This window comes from Oncorhynchus clarkii, chromosome 12 (assembly GCF_045791955.1).
Source record: "Oncorhynchus clarkii lewisi isolate Uvic-CL-2024 chromosome 12, UVic_Ocla_1.0, whole genome shotgun sequence".
NCBI classification, from domain to species: Eukaryota; Metazoa; Chordata; class Actinopteri; order Salmoniformes; family Salmonidae; genus Oncorhynchus; species Oncorhynchus clarkii.
In genome coordinates this window covers 52,334,500-52,356,353 of record NC_092158.1, presented here as the reverse complement: position 1 = coordinate 52,356,353, position 21,854 = coordinate 52,334,500, and the positions used below count along the sequence as shown (strand labels likewise).

General features: G+C 43.2%; 1 protein-coding gene across 2 annotated transcripts in view; it reads right to left on the bottom strand.

Moving 5' to 3' along the window:
• LOC139420797 (dihydropyrimidinase-related protein 3-like) overlaps nt 1-5,413 on the bottom strand; it is a 29,584-nt gene extending 24,171 nt beyond the window's left edge. The window contains exon 1 of one of the 2 annotated variants that reach the window (XM_071171076.1): nt 5,205-5,413. In XM_071171076.1, coding sequence (XP_071027177.1) covers nt 5,205-5,252 — 48 coding nt within the window. In that variant the 5' untranslated portion in view covers nt 5,253-5,413. The remainder of the gene's footprint in view (nt 1-5,204) is intronic. The other variant, XM_071171077.1, reaches the window with a different exon arrangement.
• Between the last annotated feature and the right edge of the window lie 16,441 nt (nt 5,414-21,854).

The following is a 21,854-nucleotide window of genomic DNA, read 5'->3' as shown; positions in this document are numbered from 1 at the left end:
AATGCCGGGTGTAAATGAATTGTTTACGAGGTTACCATGAATTACCATGGATTGTTTAAGGTTTAATGTTTGATTTGTTAGTTTAAATAATTCAGTAATATCTCTAAAAAATTATGGCAATCATCCATTTTTTTATTGCCAGTAAGAAACTGCTAGCCATTGGCTGCCTACATCTGAGAACTACTAGCTAACTGGCAAGCACCAAAATAGTCAATAACTTCGGGAGTACTGACCCAGGAAATCTGCAGACACCCCTCTAGTGGCGAAAGTAAGAACTGCCGAAATGCACAGTCAAAGAGGAGAATAATTATTGTCAAGGAAAAGTAAAAAAAATAAAATGAAATAGAGGCATACTAAGAAAAAAAAAGAAACATAACACAGTGTGTAAATGATAACACACTACAGGAAATTATTAACTGATTAAAATTCTGGAAGTGAATGCTGGAATAAAACAATTAACTATGCAAATGAGCAAAAGCTGTGCATTAAGGAAATAGACACCTGAGTCAAACAGAAGCCTGTCTTAAATAAGCGCCTGTTGTGTTAAGTGATTTAAGCAAATAGGCTATTAATTGAAGTTTTATGGTAAACCCTTACAAAAATGTCCATCATACTTCACATAATAATTCACATTTTCCGTTGCTGCAGGATAATTTTCCTGCTGTAGCAAACTGGGTCAAATTAAGATCCTACATATATACTCCTTTGTCCACCATCTCAATGCTTCATTGAGATTGGATTAATGGAGCAGAATAAGTTCCTATATAAAATAATAATAATCATATCAATAAATGAGAGAAAGTCAAATGTTTTTGGAGGTCATTTTCATCAAGGTTGCGATTTTGTGAACATTTTATGTGGTGGAACCTTGCTGTGGCTGGAAATGACTGAATGCACTGAAATGTTCATAGGCCAGTGGTCTCCGCTGTGTAAACAAGGGTATCTCCCAAGTGATTATAATGATCAGAGAATCCAGTGATTTCCCTGGGCTCAGTATGAAACCCCAAACCCTCAAATGCATAACTCTGTAGAAATCCCACTGAAAAGAACGACGGAAAAGAAAGATAGTCTTTGTTTTTGCAAGACATTCCTCACCCTTTGTTTACAACATAAATATGACATCAATTAAAAGAGCAAAACGATGATGACAATCTGCGGTTGGCTAAAACGCTTTGACAGAATCCCGTAGTTGCAGTAGTGTTCATATGAGACCAGCCAAAATACTTGAGGTGTGACTGCACACCATTGGTCTACAGTGGTGGATTTGCAGATGGGTCATGACAGGAGCTGTAAAATGTTGTTCACTGTTAAACTTACTCGTAAACAAGTCAAACCGCCACCTGTGGAGAGTCCCATCAGTGCAACCACAAGCCATGCAGAGCTTGAGGAAAGGGATGGAACCAACTGATGAAAATCACACACACCTGTGTGGTCGCCGTATCATTACAGTACTACTAAAATCCCATTCTATGAAAAAAAGTTCCAAGGAAATCAGAGGGAAAACTATATCCATACTATGTCTAAGGACATTTCTGGCATAACAGTATCTTCCTCACCGACTCTTTGTGCGTTCACGTTTCTCCCCGTTACAATGTTACCTTTAACGTAGGCTACACATCATCTCAAACGTATCACTTTGCCTTCGACGGGTAACTGGGAGGAGTGTGTGTCGTGTACTTGGTCTAGTGCTGTCCACTTTGGTCGACGTCAAAGCCCCGCCGAATCACTTAGGCTGACCTTGACTAGGTCATGTGCCATTGGGCCCACCCCCCGCCTGTCAATCAACCAGGCTGCAGCCAGTCACAGTAAAGGAGAACAAAAAGACCTTAATGGGTAGTGTGTCTATGTTTGCGTCCCAAATGGCGCTGGATAAAAGGCCTCGGTCAGTGCTTATAAGGAAAAGGGTGAGGTTTTTGGACACATACAGCCTCTATGTAGAGCCCATCCACAGCACTGGCCTGGCTCACAGACATATACTGTGTGTGTGTGTGTGTGTGTGTGTGTGTAGGGGGGGGGGGGGGGGGGTCACAGGATTTCGTTAATAGTCTAAGCTTACACAATGTGGAACAATCGGAGGATTAGGATCGTGAGACTTGCTCGTGATAAAATCTCCTCGTGAGGTCAAAAAGGCCCAAGTGGACAGTGGTTTGCTGCAATTTGACATTGGGAACAGCCAATAATAAGTCCTTGTACACGAGGTTGAGTTTAAATGGAACTTCAGAAATGATGATGAGGTCAAAAAGGATGAAGTTGTATCGAGTCATCCTCTTGACCAGTGTTTCCCAATCCTGGCCCTGGAGACCTAACGAGGTGCACATTTTTGTTTTTGCACTAGCACTAACTAACACACCTGATTACACTAATCAAAGGCTTGCTAATGAGTTGATTAGTTGAATCAGTTGTGTGCTGGGGGAGGGGGGGGGGGGGGGGGGATAAAGTGCATTCCTTCGGGTCGCCAGGGCCTGGAATGGGAAATACTGCTCTTGACTGTGTTCCAAGCTGTATCTTATCGTGGCAAGGTCCGTTTTTCCAAATGTCAGTCGACTATAGGCAAAGAGGAAGCCAATATTCGGGTGAAAGCTTTCTGAACACGACTCTTTGATGACATTCATGTCATTGTCATGCTAGTACCCAGAACACGGATACAACTATGGAGCTTCCTAAAGGACACTCTCCCTTTCACTAATACACAAGCCAGAAAATACTAAAGATAGTCTCAAGGAAGTATGCTGCATTGTGAAGGTTTGTGAAGGTTTTTCCACACTGACCAAATTGAGACGAGCACACATTGCCGTCAGAGAAGCATTTTGGAACAGGCCAGTTCTTGTGGACATCTGCAGAGTTTGACTGGGAACAATGCTGCCATGTGTTGTTGCTAACAGGGAAAACACAGCAGCCAAAACACACAGAGCCAAGAGGATATTACAGAGGCGTCCATTAACTGTGAGACCCTTATCTGTGAGGCGGGCAGGCAGGCGGGCGGGCAGGCCGAGACCAATGGAAGGGGAAAGCCTTCCTGCTGCATGCGAGCCAGTGCTTCTGCTTCCCTCAGCCGTGTTGCTTAGTGACAAAAATATTGACTTTTCGCTCAAAAGCACATGATTAATTTCTTTCTGCAGAAAAGTCAAAACAATAGGACATTTCAATCGAAATAAATTGCCTAGCCACCACATCACAGAGGCAGGTCTCCAGCAGTGTGATCTTGTGATAGGCCAAAGTACACTCAAATCTGGTTCCGATTGGGCCTGCCCACCATCTCCTTCCAGAATGGGAAAATGGCCTCATGTCAAGAGGCTAGAGCTAGGGAAACAAGGTTAACCGAGGTGCTATGTCTCTATGCAGGTTACCATGGAGAGTGGATGGCAATAGCTGGGTGGTTACAGCAGGATGTTTTGATTGCAGTCAGGCCCACTTTGCAGACAGTGTGGGGATGGAGGCGCCCTGTTTTGAGGTGCCGGTTGGGGGGAATCGTGTTTTTTTCTGGGTAAGGCCTGTCAGTCCTGCCCACATATACAGGTTCCAGCTGGAGGGGATTATTGATGACATGCACGGCACTACAGTGGGCTACTGTGAGGACATGGAAAAACCATAACCACACCTAGAAATCTGACATGGCCTCCGCTGTTCCCAGACATAGGGAAACAGCTGGAATGTAGGGGGTAGAAATAAACGAGAAAAATCATTCCCAATACAGATTGTCAGGCTATAGCCTACATGTAATTACACTGTAAAGAAATGTCTATTAATAATTGTTTAAAGGATATTAGATTCTCCATTATGTCAAGTTGGTGCTATCACACATTATTTTGGAGTCAGGTAAATATTGTACATATTGTACAGTAGGGTAAAGTTATAGGTCTACAAGAAGGTAGATATGTAGAATTGATGATGAAGCATAAAATAATGCCCCCAGGGGCCTGTACAGCCTGAGGTCCTAGATTTAGCAGCAGGTGTATTACCTTTAGAGGCCACACAAATATGTTCAAAGCCCCCACAAAATAAAATATGTAAAAATATACACATAGAAAACATGCACAAACGGTTCCTAAAACATTATCGTGAGTGCTGATGCTTTACATATGAGAGGACCGCTGCAAGCCAGCCGGCATCCACCCCCAATCAGTCAGTGATATCAGACGAGACAAAGGGCGTCTCTCCTGGAATAAAACATCACCCTTAGCCGCAACAATGAACACGCAGCCATTTCAGACGTACCCAGAGCTGTGCAGCAGCATCAATCCCGTCCACCACGTTGCTTGCACCGATTTAAACTCCCAACCCCTTTGAGCACCGCACCGCACCGGCGAATTCTGTTACATTATGTTCTAGTGATGCAGAATTCGAAATGACCCATTTTACAGGCGGGTTATCGCATCTGATCACACATGGGCGTGGGAGATTCTTTTTTCTCTCCCTGCACCAGTCCAGACGCTCAGATTGCCTACAGCTGGACTAATACATATGTATTTAACAGAATTGGTGTGTACAACGTGGTTTATTATGATACATAATTAACGTTGTTCAATAATGAAAACGAATAGGCTATATATTTCCTCGATTCACACAGTTATAACTTATTTATTCCTTTGTATTCGTTTTTTCTTATCATAGGAGGCCGAGTTTAACATATTTGGCCCTGTAGGCTACAAAAAAAAGAACCCAAAACGCGATAATGTTATGTATTATTTATTTGAAAAATAATATGATTTCCTACAGCATTTTCTCTCTTTCCTCAATCGTTCCAGTTGCCACAATTTAGTAAAAAAAAAACGAAAGTTCTAACAATTACAGTCCAGTGTAAAGATGTAGGTTATTTGATTTATTTCATTATATATCTTGCACATGAGCCACATGCACTGCGCACGGGTACCATGCCATCCTCAACAAAGAAGATGCAAGTTACCTTTAAGAAAACGCCTTGTTCTGTCTCTCCGGCTGTCACTATTGTGGCCAATCATGCCACCTCATTCCGCACTACTTAGCACTGTATTTCATTTTCCAGCGGCTATGTTCAATAGACTATCATAATGGTTAGGAAAATATTCCAAACGGATGAGAAAAGCCTGTATGCATCTGCCCATTAATTGCTATTGCCACATCTCTGAATGGCGGTTACATAAAAACACAAAACCAATGCACTGATTTGCATCAATCAAGCATGCAAGTTTCAAGAATAATTGAGGCAGATATTACTTTCTACTTACTGTGATCTTTGGAATATTCTTTTTGCCTTGATAAGAATGCCCAGACATGATTGCGACTGAAAACTGATTCCACCTCTGAACAAAGCCTTGAAATATTCCCCTCTGGATGCTTCTGCGGCTACAGCCTGGATGGGAAAAGTAGGGAATGGTCGCCTCTCTCTGCAATGTAAAGTGCGCTTCGTAGTGAGCTAGAAAGTCTACTCTGATCATCCGGTGGACTCCTCCCTCAATACAGTCTAATTTGTAAAGCTGCAATGCTCAAATTATTCCACAAGAGGACGCTCAACAGCAGGTGTTGGCGACCACTATGAGCCCGCTACTTTATAGCTTTGTTGTGTAAACTCAATGGTGTGTTCAACATGCTATGCATGCAGCGCTGATAGATCCCAGCAGGCCAACAATGCACTAGTTAATTCACGGCTGAATTGATCATAAGAACTGGTGCGGCCCTGGATAGCCAATGGGCAGAGCATGTAGGTACCACGCAGTAGACTAGGCCTACATACTGTATTCTCTGTGGAGCTGAGACAAGAGGGGCGTGGGCCTGACAGGTTAGACTACTGTACCAAATGAGCTAGAGGAGGGTGCAACTGAAGCTACGGATGGGGCAGGCTGTCCTATCTGCTTCAGCTGTGTAGTCCTATTTCTAAGCTCAGCAAGTGACAAATACACTTTTTTTTAAATTGGAGGTCGGTGTTTTCACTGTAAAGCAACTTCTGTCAAGTGATCTTTTTTTCCAGCCAAAATAAAGTAGAACGGCTCTCAAATAGGCCTACCATTTATATTATTTTACTGGGAGTGGTCTAGCCTTCAGACACCATACAAACGGTAACCCATACACAATAGAATAGACGACTTCCTGAGTATCCACAATCCACCAATCATGTATGATTTAATGTAAAGGCAATGCATGAGTTTCTTCAGTGTCATGTGATAACTAGGAAACATGACAGGGTTGTACAGTACAAATGCACAACAACTCTAGAATTTCCCCCTCTTTCCATTTTTTTATGGGATACAAAAAATTGAGATGCAGTATTTCAGGGAGAGCTGATATCTGTGTCCATGATCTCGGTAATTATTGGGCTAGACTGGTCGACCTGTTATTATGAACAAAGAGGGTGGAGCTTGCTGGCGAGTAACAGCTGTCGAACCCACAGAGCCTGTCACTGTCCCCACCCTGCCATGTGTCTCTATTGTCTGGGCCTCAGTAGAGCAGACCCCCTTCCCTAATGCACCGATAATGAGGTTCTGTGAATCAAAAACAACACTGTGTGTGTGTGCGTGAATCTGTATGGTGTATGTATCTCAAAGTACCAATTGATTATCATGAGTTTAAAAGGGGCTATGAGAGATGCTGTGTACATTAGTCCAGTAAATATCTGTACAATATAAACAAGAAAACCGAGGAGGAAGTCATTTAGTGAGGAATGATAAGGTGCTTCCTAATAGCACACTGTTGACATGTCCTTTCATGGATGTGGACAGACCAGTTATTACTTCAGCATTTACTATCCCTGGAGAATGCATCAACAAAGCACTTCAACTTGGCTGGATATTTCCTCTGCAAGCGCAGAAGGCACACTGAATGATACAGATGGAAATGTATCATATTCCCATTAAAATCCAAATACAGTAATAGACAGCAATTCTTGTCTTTGATGTTCTAAAAGTAATGCACTAGAGCATACTCATAGGTACAGACAGGAAGCTGGGTATCATGTACAGGCCAGTCACAGAGGGGTGTGACAGACAGGAAGCTGGGTATCATGTACAGGACAGTCACAGAGGGGTGTGGCAGACAGGAAGCTGGGTATCATGTACAGGACAGTCACAGAGGGGTGTGGCAGACAGGAAGCTGGGTATCATGTACAGGCCAGCCACAGAGGGGTGTGGCAGACAGGAAGCTGGGTATCATGTACAGGCCAGCCACAGAGGGGTGTGACAGACAGGAAGCTGGGTATCATGTACAAGCCAGCCACAGAGGGGTGTGACACACACCTTCCACCCTGTGGGCCAAAGGGGATTAAGCCCCCTAACCCCTATCCCCCTATAGCCCCAACCCCCTGGGCCGAGCCCCTAACCCATTACCACCATGACAGGAATTTCACGGATGCTGGGGGAGTGTGGAGAGAAAGGCCATCCCTGGAGCATTACCCTGACGGGCAGAGGACAAAGAGAGGGCCCTCCCATGGTTTGGCCACCTCCCTGAATCGAAGACAAGGCAGGGCACGGAGACTCTCCATCCCTGGTTGTTTGTATGAAGAGGTACCTACCGTTCCACTGAAACACAAGCCTTAGTGGTGTTGCTGCACAAATCAAGACTTTCAATGGAGTAGAGAAAGGGGATTAATTCCCAGTGTGCTCATGTAAAGTTCAGGCGTGTCACAGGAGACTTAAGAGCTGCCGAAAAAAAAAACATTTTATGAAGATGGTTATAAATTCTTAAATATGCATTCTTAATAAATATTGTATTGTGAGGCTTCATACTCTGGCCTCATGTGGTAGGGCATGATTATAACTTCATAATGAAACATTGATTATATAGGGTACTGATAGGAGTGCACATTCGTGTGAAACAGAACTTGCATTCGCTAGACGTTTCAGCTGAAGTTCCGTTTGGCATTCGCTTGCATGAGAGGGCAGAACAGGAAGAAGCTCCCAGGTTTAATTAGGCTGACATTAGTTGTCAGACTGATATGTCACCACCACAAGATGGGAGCAACACAGGACACAGCAGACTCAGATCAGACGGTCAGATCAGGGCTGCAGCATTGCAGTTCCACATCGGTCCACATGGGGACCCTAGCAGCCACAAGAGGTATGTCAGAGTCATGGCTAGATGCAGCTGATTTATTACATTACATTACATTTTAGCTAACCCCGACTCTTTTCCTAACCTTAAACTAATTATCCTAACCTGCTACCTTTAATCTCCTGACTTGCTACGAAAAGTCCATTCTGACCGTAGCTGTATACCATCTAGTCAAAACCGCATATCAGTCTATGATGACACACCACTAGTCCTCCTCCCTGTGATGGCTGGATAGAAATGTCGCCTTGATTTATTATGCAACAGGAGACAATCTGCCATCACAGCACAAACTGGCAGAGAGTGAGAAGACACTTCACTGCGCTGAATCAGCGCCTCGCGGAGTGCAGTTAGTGACCTTGGTTTTGCTTGGTCTGTCTCTTTACTTATTCCGTGCTAAGTTTGGGTGTGTGTCTAGGACTGACTGGCACAGCTATGACTATATAGTAATCATCCTCACTCAACCTAATGGATGTTCTCATCTCTGAGCCAAAGGGATTACGGTATAGCAGGGCAGGATACAGTGTCTCAGCCCCAAATGGCACCCTATTCCCTAGTGCACTATAAAAGGGAACCATTTGGGAAACACACCGTGAATCATCACTTTGTGTGGCCCCACAAGCTCAACTGAAGTCATTTCCAAATTGAAATATTCATTAAACCAACTTTATGATGGTTTAAAGGACAAGTGATGTTTATACTGTCATTTCCCACAAATTGCATTATAATAGGAATAAAAATGACTTCAGACACAGGATGGATTCATAACTCACATCACCTAGTCTATATGAACCACCTGAACTTCCTCGCTCAGCACGAGACCAAAGAGAGACTGTTGTTGCTTGCTAGTATACCAGAAAGTGTCCATCCTGGTACACCTCCAACATCCATTCTAAGAATTAGTGCACAGATTTCAAAAATAACAGTGAGAAATATTCGAAACGCTTCAATGCTTTAATGAGTTGTATTCATTGCTCAAACCTCAAATAAACTCCACACCGATAAGTTCTGAAAGAGATGTAAGTGGAACATATGACATAAACAAAACAAAACTCACAGAATAATTCCTCAAAAATATCCTACTGGATTCCTTTTATATGCTCCTTATAACCTGCGAGGTCGATGTATGATCATTCAAATGCATTTGTTTTTATTTGAGACTAACAATCATAACATATGTGGCTGATATACGATTGATCGGACTTGGCAAAATGTGTTCATTTGTGTTTTGATTGGCGTGAGTTGGCCACAAATCATAAGGCTGAGAAGTAAAGGGAGAAAGTACAAGTTGTTTGTTTATTCCATGAGACTAAAGACTAACGCCAGGCTCAACGTGCACTGGCAACATGTAAGTGGTCAATTGAGTAAAGCATTTCACATGACCAACTGCTCTGTGTCCCTTTGTGTGTGGCCAGAGTGAAGCAACCAAAGGATGAAAGGGTTCCTATGTCTCCCGCAGGTGATCCAGAACCACAGACCAATCTAATCAAATGCAACCAGATTTATACTGCAGCCTTCATCAAATTCCAGTATTTATAGCATTTCATTATCTTTCAGATACCTCTGCATCCCAAACCTGTCCCATTGATACTGGTTGTTCCAAGTTCCCTTTTACAACTTTGTTAACTTTCCACAAGCCTGTTGAGAGGCAGAATCACACATGCACGTACACACACACACACTTGTTCTTCCCACACACATATAAAATACTTTATTTGAATCCACAAATCACATTACAGTCGAGAAGGATTAAAACATTTCCTAGGTCATAGATATATGGGCACTTATGGATCCAGAAAGCACCTTTCTCCATACAGCAAGGCTGCCCATGACCGCTGACACAGAGCAGTAAGCTACCTCACTAGCTGCGTTGCGTATGTCCTACGCAGGCTCGCAATCTGAAGGCCACTTACTGTCAGCCTACAGTACCTGGCCGAGACTCCCAAATATCAGCACAAGTTTGCGCTCATAACCAAGGCTGTTCAGGCTTGACACACATGCAAATATTGTAACAGTACAACATTACCATCATGCAATTTATGTAAATGTTTGACACGTGGAAGTTTGTTTACACCGTGTGATGTACAGTTTAAGCAGTTTAACAGTTTAAACTGGATAACCAAAAAATAATTTGAGGAAAGCTAAGTAGATAGGCAATTAATAGTCAATCGCTAAAAAGAGGGAAGGAAACGTGATTGAATATTTCGCATAAACCTGTAATTCGTTGGATTGCGTATTGTGCTGTATTGATACCTTTAGAGTGTCAAACTGACTCTTTCTTACATCATTCAATATCCGGATGCATTTACAATGTAGTTGGCATAAACCCAACCAAACATTTTAGGAAGACAAGTTTCTCAAGGAGCCCTTTGCTATGAGGAAGAACAATTTGTCAAATGTCTGTTGCCATGACACAACATTAATTCATCTGTATGCTCCTCTGAATTTAGAGTTGAGTGTCAGCTGCTGTGCGTCTCTTGTGTTGTACTGTATTTAGATCACTATTTTTTTAACTGACGGGTACATTGATTACTGCAGACATCTGTGGCACGCAAGAGTAGAACTTACCTTTTCATCACCCAGGTTCTGTAGGGCTTCCTTGCCTCTGGTACATTTTCTCTCTGTGCCAGAGTCTCTCATATCGTGCCAAATTACACTTTCTTTACATGGAGACCTCTCACTTGTAGGGCTCCTCGCCTCCTGCGCGATCTCCGGTTTAGCAGTCCTAGGGGTTCTGTTCCCACGCTGACCGACGCTCAGCGCATCAAAATCAATGGTTTTGCTCTCGTATGCTCCCTCAACGTTGCAAAACATACCTCCGTATTTTTGCCGGGGTACCTGGTCGGCCGTTCCGGGACGGGCGAGATACACTGGTAAGTCATCATTCTCCTCCTTGTTCCAATTCTGCTTACGCTCGGCCATAGTGCGCTGTAGTGAAAGGAAAGAAGGCGAAAGTAGTTCTGAAACTGTTCTAGTGTGTAGCTGCACAGGGCAGGAGGAGGCAGGGGGAGTAGGCGCGAGTCTCCAAACCAGAGGTGGCAGTGCTGCCCTGGGTCTCATGAAAACAAAGTGATACCTGCAGCAGGAGCTTTTTTTTCACCCCCTCGTGCTGTTCAGTCACACATTTTAGATGTTAGCTTACCACAGACGCACCAAACATCTTCAATGCATCATCGAGGAAAATAACTGCACCTGATATGGTTTTTGTCTAGGCAACTGTCATCTCCTCTAAATAGGCCTATATTGAATATCTTAAGACAAAATATATTACTTGTTATATAAAAACCGTGACTGATTACGGGGTATTAGCCTAAGATAAGCAATTTATTCAGGGACACTTATTCAGGCAAGGGTTGTTTCTAATATTCATGTGTTTTTTCCACACCCATCTTTGGCGCTGTCATTTCAGCACCATGCATGCTACCAGGCCAATAGCGCCTGTGGTTGTCGGGGCCTCATTGCTTTTATCTAGGTCTACACGACACGGCGGTTCAACTTTCAAACACACAATTTACCTCCATCACCCAGAAGAAAGGCACTATATCTTTAAGCTTCTCCTGAGCCTGCAGATGACAGCGTCACTGTTCTCAGACACTGGCCTGATTACTTAGCAGAAATTAGACAGACAGGGGCCTGCAGGAAGACAGATTCTAGCACGTCTCAAAGTGACAAAGTGCTGAGTGCTGAGACAAGCGCAGGCAACAACTGAAGGATCAGCTTCAAACCTCATTCAACTGGCTAAGTAGAAACACACAACCGTTGGTAATAGTCCCTGACACTCTCCCCAGCCGGGAGCCACACAGCAGTTTCTCACAAGGTCTGTTTGGGTGCTTTCAATTGGATTTGGCCTACTTAGAAATACATTTACTGAGCCAACACAAAAACACTCTCTGCTGGATACAGTGATGCCAAGCCGAGCTGTATAGCTGCATCCTCAAGTCCAACCTGGTCAGTCATTCCGTCTGTAAATCGAAAGCACTCCATATGTTACGTTTAGTATGTCATGTATTCGTTTTGTGGAAGTCCACCAACCATTTCGCACGATATGTTATGAGTTACAATCTATATTACGTGTATACGATTTACGATTTTGCTAAATGTACAATAGGTTCATCATTTGTACAAATTCTAGCTAACATCTCAGTCATTTAGCAGACACTCTTATCCAGATTGATTTACAGGAGCAATTAGGATTAATGCCTTGCTCAGACAGATTTTTCACCTAGTCTGCTGAGGGATTTGAACAAGTGACCTTTAAGTTGCTGGCCCAGCAATCTTAACCACTAGGCTACCAGCAGCCTTAACTGTAGCTAGGCTAGGGGTTAGGTTAGGATACCAAGCAAGTTGTCCAACTGAATGGATTCACCAGAAAAGTGTCTTCTGAATTTAACCCAAACCCCTCTGAATGAGAGAGGTGCAGGGGGCTGCCTTAATCAACAACTACATCTTCGGCACCCAGGGAACAGTGGGTTAACTGCCTTGCTCAGGGGAAAAATGACAGATTTTTGAATTGTCAGCTCAGGGATTTGATCCAGCAACCTTTACAATTACTGGCCCAATGCTCTAACCACTAGTCAACCAGCTGCCTCAGCAGAGATGGTTGTCCTGCTGGAAGATTCTCCCATCTCCACAGAGGAACTCGAGAGCTCTATTAGAGTGACCATCGGATTCTTGATCACCTCCCTGACCAAGGCCCTTCTCTGCCGATTGCTCAGTTTAGCCGGGTCGGCCAGCTCTAGGAAGAGTCTTGGTGGTTCCAAACATCTTCCATTTAAGAATGATGGAGGCCACTGTGTTTTTGGGGACCTTCAATGCTGCAGACATTTTTTGGTACGCTTCCCCAGATGTGCGCCTCGACACAATCCTGTCTCGGAGCTCTACGGACAAGTCCTTCGACCTCATGGCTTGGTTCTTGCTCTGACATGCACTGTCAACTGTGGGACCTTATATATTAAATAGACAGGTATGTGCCTTTCCAAATCATGTCCAATCAATTGAATTTAACCCAGGTGGACTCCAGTCAAGTTGTAGAAACATCTCAAGGATGGTCAATGGAAACAGGATGCACCTAAGCCCAATTTCCAGTCTCATAGCAAAGGGTCTGAAAACTTACAGTAGCAGTCAAAAGTTTGGACACACCTACTCTTTCAAGGTTTTTTAAATGTATTTGTTTATATACAGTATATTTTCTACATTGTAGAATAATAGTGAAGACATCCAAACCATTAAATAACATATGTAGTCAGTTGCATACCACCCTGCATCCCACTGCTGGCTTGTTACTGAAGCTGGGTTGGTCCTGGTCAGTCTCTGGATGGGAGAACTGGTGGTGTTGGAGGGCTAGTAAGAGGCACCCTTTCTTTGGATCTAAAATATCCCAATGTCCCAGGGCAGTGATTGGGGACATTGTTCTATGTACTGTAGGGTGCCGTATTTCGGGTGGGATGTTAAACAGGTGTCCTGACTCTCTGTGGTCACTAAAGATCCCATGGCACTAATCGTAAGATTAACACTGGTGTCCTGGCTAAATTCCCAATCTGGCCTTCATACCATCATGGCCACCTAATCATCCCCAGCTTGCAATTGGCTCATTCATCTGCTCTCATCTGTGACTATTCCCCCAGGTCGTTGCTGTAAATGAGAATGTGTTCTCAGTCAACTTACCTGGTAAAATAAGGATTAAATAAATGTAGTAACCAAAAAAGTGTTAAACAAATCAAAATATATTTTATATTTGAGATTCTTCAAAGTAGCCACTCTTTGCCTTGATGACAGCTTTGCACACTCTTGACATTCTCTCAACCAGTTTCACGAGGTAGCCACCTGGAATGCATTTCAATTAACAGGTGTAAAAGTACATTTGTGGAATTTCTTTCCTTCTTAATGCGTTTGAGCCAATCAGCTGCCGTGTCTTTGTGAGATGCATTCTGCAGCAATACACCATCCCATCTGGTTTGCACCTAGAGGGACTATCATTTGTTTATCAACAGAACAATGACCCAACATACCTCAAGGCTGTGTAAAGGTTATTTGACCAAGAAGGGGAAGTGATGGAGTGCTGCATCAGATGACCTGGTCTACACAATCATCTGACCTCAACCCAATTGAGATGGTTTCGGATGAGTTGGACTGCAGAGGGAAGAAAAAGCAGCCAACAAGTGCTCACCATATGCGGGAACTCCTTCAACACTGTTGGAAAAGCATTCCAGGTGAAGCTGGTTGAGAGAAGAGTGTGTAAAGCTGTTAAGGCAAAGTGGCTACTTTGAAGAATCTAAAATATATTTTTGATTTGTTTAACACTTTTTTTGTAATGATTCCATATGTGTTTTTTCATAGTTTTGCTGTCTTCACTATTATTCTACAATGTAGAAAATAGTAAAAATAAAGGAAAATCCTTGAATGAGTAGGTGTGTCCACACTTTTCCCTGGGACTGTACGTAAATAAGGTATTCATGTAAGGTATTAATTTGCAAACATTTCTTAATAACCTGCTTTCACTTTGCCATTATCGGTGATTCTGTGTAAATTGCTGAGGATTTTTATTTATCCATTTTAGAATAAGGCTGCAACATAACAAAATGTGGAAAAAGTCAAGGGGTCTGAATACTTTCTGGAGGTACTGTACATCAGAGTGTTGCTAAACCTACACTTGGCAACCAACTATAGGGTATAGTTGATTAACTTTGCTTTGGTTACAACTCAATGCACATGATACTGTACCTAAATGTAATAGTCAGTAGAGGTTTTTCTCAGTCCCATTAGAAATGACACATGTGGCTGTGCGGCGGGAGTCACATTACAGTGCCAAAACAAGGATGTGTGAGTAGAGAGACAACTCTGGGTCACCCTGGTTCTAGCCAAGTGAGATCAAACAGACTGTGAAATGACACCCTATTCCCTATGTAGTGCACTACTTTTGACCAGAGCCCTATGGGGCACGATATAGGAAATATGGTGCCATTTTGTGTTGCTTAGACATACTGTGTACAGTCACCAATCTCATGACATGAGAATGCTGAACAGGGAGCACATGACAACAGAGATAAGATGCTTCAAAGCCTTAGATAATTTCCACCGTTTAAACTCAATCCGACATGTTTTTTCTTATTCAACTTCTAAATGCACAACAGTTTTCCTCGGCTCAGTTACAAATTTGCCCACAATTCTTGGCAGTCTATTGTCAAACATTCTTAGAAATACAATTATCCCCTGTACCAGTAAGTTTAGCGAAAAGATTACATTTAGCCCACCGACATGTACGAGTAACAGTGTTTTTCTGTCATATGCATGTAATTAATAAGGAATGAAGATTCTAGAAAAAAAAAGATTTAAATTTTTTTTTTTAATCAACTTATCCTCCTGTTCTGACCGCCAACTGTTTCCTCTCTCACTTAGCGTTATGTCATTCTGTTTCTGGGAGTTATAGTATAGTTGGTGTGATGTCATGGCTGCAGAGCTAACAGATCTAAATAAATGGTGCTGGATATTACGGGCACGTCAGAATGAATGACAAGAATGGTTCTGTCGGGATTATGTGGAGTACACATAGCCCTGAAGCATATACAGTAGGTTGCTGAAGTCCCATTACAATGTGTAAATCTAATAATAAATATTCCCGTCTGATGATTTTAATCAGATGATTTATCAGACTTTTCCACATTAATCATTAGATCACTTTTTGTCATTTGGACTTCTTCATGGATGAAGTATTTGAACGTCATACCTTTAAGCCAACACAGCCCTAAAACATGCAGAATTCCATTTGGCACATATTCAAGGACACAGCGATGGCTACAAGATGCTATTGTATACTCAGTGAGGCTTTTAAGCATGAACACGTGCCCACATGGTAGCATATGGAGTGTTATCAGCCATCATACTATTTAAAATGGATGAGGGGGCTTTGACATGAATGCCCCTAAAAAGGTAACAGGTCACATGTCTCCAGGGCCCTATGTGCATATTCGGTTAGGCATGGTACATCGATCCCTGATAATGCTTAGACACAATGCACAGTCAATCCTCTTCATGCCTCTTGGCACCTACATTTACATATGTCATTCAGCAGACGCTCTTTTCCGGAGTGACTTACAGTAGTAGGTGCGTTCAAGTTAATGCTAGTAGTAAAAGCCATTTAAAAAAACAAAATATGCTCTTTGAAGAGGTAGGGTTTCTGACGTTTTCGGAAAGATGGGCTGGGACTCTGCTGTCATATCTTCAGGGAGAAGCTGGTTCTACCATTGGATGCCAGGACAGAAGAGCTTTGACTGGGCTGAGCGGGAGCTCCGTAGGGGTGGGATTTCCAAGAGACCAGAGGTGGCAGAACAGAGTGCTCAGGTTAGGATGTAGGGTTTGAGCAGACCCTGAAGGTAGGGAGGGGCAGTTCCCCTTGCTGCTCCGTAGGCAACCACCATGGTCTTGTCGTGGATGCGAGCTTCGACTGGAAGCCAATGGAGTTTGCGGAGGAAAAATCTAATCCAATTAAATTGTATTGGTCACGTACACATATTTAGTAGATGTTATTGCAGGTGTAGCGAAATGCTTGTGTTCCTAGCGCTAACAGTATCTAACAATTCACAACAATACACAAAAATATAAAGTAAAAGAATGGAGTTAAGAAATATAAATAATAGGATGAGCAATGTTGGAGTGGCATTGACAAAAATATAGTAGAATTGAATACAGTATATACTGTACATATGAAATGAGTAAAGTAGTATGTTAACATTATTAAAAGTGACTAGTATCCAATTATTAAAGTGACCAGTGATTCCATGTGTCACGCCCTGACCTGAGAGAGCCTTTTTATGTCTCTAGTTTGGTTTGGACAGGGTGTGATTTGGGTGGGCATTCTATGTTTTGTTTTCTAGGTTTCTTTGTTTCTATGTTCTGGCCGGGTATGGTTCTCAATCAGGGACAGCTGTCTATCGTTATCTCTGATTGGGAATCATACTTAGGTAGCCCTTTTTCCCTCCTTTGATTGTGGGTAGCTAACTTTGTTTGTGGCACTAATGCCCTGTAAGCTTTGCAGTTGTTGCGTTTGGTTGTTGTTTTGTTGGCAACATTTTAAATAAAAAGGGAAATGTACGCTCACCACGCGGCACCTTGGTCTTCTTCCAGCATCGGCCGTGACACCATGTCTATGTACAAAAATCTAATCTAATCAAATCAAATGTTATTTGTCACATACACATGGTTAGCAGATGTTAATGCGAGTGTAGTGAAATGCTTGTGCTTCTAGTTCCGACAGTGCAGTAATATCTAACAAGCAATCTAACAATTCCCCAACAACTACCTAATACACACAAATCTAAAGGGGTGAATGAGAATATGTACATGTAAATATATGGATGAGCGATGGCCGAGCGGCATAGGCAAGGTGCGATAGATGGTATAAAATGCAGTATATACATATGTGATATGAGTAATGTAAGATATGTAAACATTATTAAAGTGGCATTATTTAGAGTGCATTATATAAAGTAACTAGGACAGCATCCTCTAAGGTACAGGGTTGAGTAACCGGGTGGTAGCCGGCTAGTAATGGCTTTTTAACAGTCTGATGGCCTTGTGATAGAAGCTGTTTTTCAGTCTCTCTGTCCCAGCTTTGATGCACCTGTACTGACCTTTCCTTCTGGATAGTAACGGGGTGAACAGGCCGTGGCTCGGGTGGTTGATGTCCTTGATGATATTTTGGGCCTTCCTGTGACATTGGGTACTGTAGGTGTCCTGGAGGGCAGGCAGTGTACCCCCAGTTATGTGTTGGGCAGACCGCGCCACCCTTCTGCGGTTGCGGGCAGTGCAGTTGTCGTACCAGGTGGTGATACAGCCCGACAGGATGCTCTCAATTGTGCATCTGTAAAAGTTTGTCAGGGTATTAGGGGCCAAACCAAATTTCTTCAGCCTCCTGAGGTTAAAGAGACGCTGTTGCGCCTTCTTTACCACACTGTGTGTATGTGGGTGGGCCATTCCAGATCGTCCATAAACACTCCAGCCAGCTGGTCTGTGCATGCTCTGAGGATGCGGCTAGTGATGCCATCTGGGCCAGCAGCCATGCGAGGGTTAACAAGTTTAAATGTCTTACTCACGTCAGCCACCGAGAATGAGAGACCACAGTCCTTGGTAGCGGGCCACGTCGATGGCACCGTGTTGCCCTCAAAGCGGGCAAAGAGGGTGTTTATCTTGTCCAGGAGCAAGATGTGTGTCCGTGATGTGTCTGGTTTTCCCTTTGTAATCTGTGATTGTCTGTAGACCCTGCCATATACGTTACGTGTCTGAGCCGTTGAATTGCGACTCCACATTGTCTATGTACTGACATTTTGCCTGTTTGATTTCCTTATGGAGGGAATAACTACACTTGTTGTCTTCGACCATATTCCCAGTCACCTTGCCATGGTTAAATGCGGTGGTTCGCGCTTTCAGTTTTGCGCTAATGCTGCCATCTATCAACGGTTTCTGATTTGGGTAGGTTTTAATTGACACAGTGGGAACAACATCCGCTCTATACTTCCTGATGAACTCAGTCACCGTGTCAGTGTATATGTTGATGTTATTCTCAAAGGCTACGCAGAACTGTCCCAGTCCGCATGATCAAAACAATCTTGAAGCAAATTTGAAGAAAATGCTACCGAAGTTCTATCAACACATTGACTGTACTACTGTACTACACGGATTCCAATTGGTCAGACCAGCATTGAATAGACCTTAGCACAGGTACTTCCTGTTTGAGTTTCTGCCTATAGGAAGGGATGAGCAAAATGGAGTCATGATCTGATTTGCTAAAGGCAGGGCGGAGGTAGCAGTTGTAGAGTATTTTAGAAGTGTGAGTAGTACAGTTAATGTGTTGGTAGAACTTCGGTAGCATTTTCTTCAAATTTGCTTTGTTAAAATCCCCAGCTACAATAAATGCGGCCTCGGGATATGTGGTTTCCAGTTTGCACAAAGTCCAGTGTAGGGCTGTCGTGGTATGGGCTTGAGGGGGAATATTCACGGCTGTGACTATAACCAAAGATAATTCTCTTGCGGAGGTAATAGGATCGGCATTTGATTGTATAGTAGGTCGGGTGAACAAAAGGACTTGAGCTTCTGTACCTTATCACAATCACACCATGAGTAGTTAATCATGAAACATACATCCCTGCCTTTCTTTTTATGTGAGAGTTCTTTATTCCTGTCTGCGAAATGTACTGAGAAACCAGCTTGCTGTATGGACGGGGACAGTATATCCGGAGAGAGCCATGATTCCGTGAAAAAGAGTATGTTACAGTCCCTGATGTCTCTCTGGAAGGAGATCCTCGCCCTGAGATCGTCTGCTTTATTGTCCAGAGACTGAACATTAGCGAGTAATATACTGGATGGTGTGCATGCCTCCTGAGTCGGACTAGAAATCCACTCCAAATACCTCTTGGAGCAGCCTCTGGGATAAGTTCAATTGCCCTAGGGGGTACGAACAAAGGATCCAATTCGGGAAAGTCGTATTCCTGGTGAGTTGTTACCGCCGCTCTGTATGTATATTTAATTGCCTTTCAATGGGGAATGGTAGTAGCTGCCAGGAGCACCAGTTTGAGTAAAGAACTGCAACGCTGCTGGGGTTTTCATGCTCAACAGTTTCCCGTGTGTATCAACAATGGTCCAGCAACCAAAGGACATCCAGCCGACTTTACACAATTGTGGAAAGCATTGGAGTCAACATGGGCCAGCAACCATGTGGAACGCTTTGGACACCTTGTAGAGTCCATTCCCTGACAAATTGAGCCTGTTCTGAAAGTGTTCCTAATGTTTAGTACACTCAGTGTATATTTTCACAATACGAGGTTAATGAGAATAATACTGTGAAGTTGTGAAAATGCCCCTTTAGTGTAAGAGCTGTTTGAAAATAAAATTACAGCCTATTTTGGTGGGGTGGAATTTTGGCCTGCCTGGTGTGATGGAGTGATGAATCACGATTCACCAACTGGCAGTCTAATGGACAAATCTGGGTTCGACAGGTGCCAGGAGAATGCTACCTGCATAGTGCCAACTGTAAAGTTTGGTGGAGAAGGAATAATGGTCTGGGGCTGTTTTTCATGGTTTGGACTAGGCCCATTAGTTCAATGACAAAGACATTCTAGACGATTCTGTGCTTCCAACATTGTGGCAACAGTTTGTTTCAGCATGACAATGCCCCCACTGCACAAAGTGAGGTACATACAGAAGTGTTTTTTCAAGATCGGTGTGGAAGAATGGCCTGCAGAGCCCTGACATTAACCCCATCGAACACCTTTGGGATGAATTGGAACGCTGACTGCAAGCCAAGCATAATCGCCCAACATCCGTGCCCGACCTTACTACTGCTGTTGTGACTGAATGAAAGCAAGTCCCCACAGCAATGTTCCAAATTCTAGTGGAAAGCCTTCCCAGAAGAGTGGAGGCTGTTTTGGCAGCAAAGGGGGGGACCAACTCCATATTAATGCCCATGATTTTGGAATGAGATGCTCGACAATCAGGTGTCCACATACTCCTGGTCAAGTAGTGTATTTTTGTCACAGTAAGGTACTTAATTGTTACACAGAAATGATTTGATATTGAGATTAAAAAAACTGCTGCATGTCCTTTAACAATGTTTTTCCATTTCTCCTGTCACAAGGGGATTTAAGATGAAATCGTCAACCCTGTTATGGTCAAATCTGTTAGATTATTTGCCACTTAATATGCTCTTACCCCAGTAATTTTTGTATTTAACCTCTTGAGATGGGAAAACGTTTATTTTTATGAAGTGGAAAATAATCCTCTCCGTGACAGAATATTTTTTAACCAAACTGCACATCTCAAAAGTCACCAAATTATGGGAATAACCCACTGCAAGATCAAATGGCTGTTTGATTATTTTTGTCTAAGAAATATTTCAAATAGGACACACCCTTTACAGGAGGAGTGCATCAAAGTGCATATTCATCCATTTCTCCCGTCCTACTTGACTCTCAGCTCCTCCCTCACCTGGAGGACTGGCTGGGGTGGGGATGACTGATGGATGTGCTGACACACCATCATAGCCTGGGTCGGAGAACAATAAATACTGAGGCCATTCATTCATAGGGATGCTGCATAGAGAGGCCAGCTGCATGAGGCCAGCTGCATCCGTTTGTAACGGCAGAGCCTGCAGAGCTGCTGGGACTGAAATCGAGTTAGAATATCGGTAATGACATAAGAGACTCCCGGACACTGTTCTGGCCAGCAAACCGGGAGTTCAGTTTGGTCTGGAGATGACCTTTATATAAAGCACGTCCTTGTTCATTCCCAGCATGAGGTGCAGCTGACAAATACGTCTGTTTATACACGGCAATACGTTACCTGGGATTTCGTTACGAGCTGATAACAGCTCTGCAGAATTAAGCCATGCTGTTTTTTTTCCCCTTCTGTCACTAATTTTGTCCCAGGAAGATACAGTATATTTGGGAACGGAAATATTGTTTTGGAAAAAATGTGTTTAACTATACCAGCTCTGTCTCTGTGAAATGACCTTTCTTTCATTGAGAGTACATGCTGAAAGGTAGATGGAGAGAGAGAGAGAGAGAGAGATGAAAGTTTACTCATTGGCAGATAGCCTCTGGCAGAGGTGTAGTCCAGAGCTCTCAGTGGTTCCATTCTATTCTGGCAGAGCTTGGGACAGAGGTGATAAGTGAAAAAACTGACTCTTAGCCTGGATTGACTTTGTTCTGTGTTGAGATGGCCAAGGTATAAACTCAGTGCCAAGGAGCTGAAACATCTCCTTTTTCTATTAGTGGGAGAACAGGGACCTTTACCTCTTGCTTGGGTGAAATGCCAAAAAGCACTTGTTATTCCCATAATGTTACGTCCTC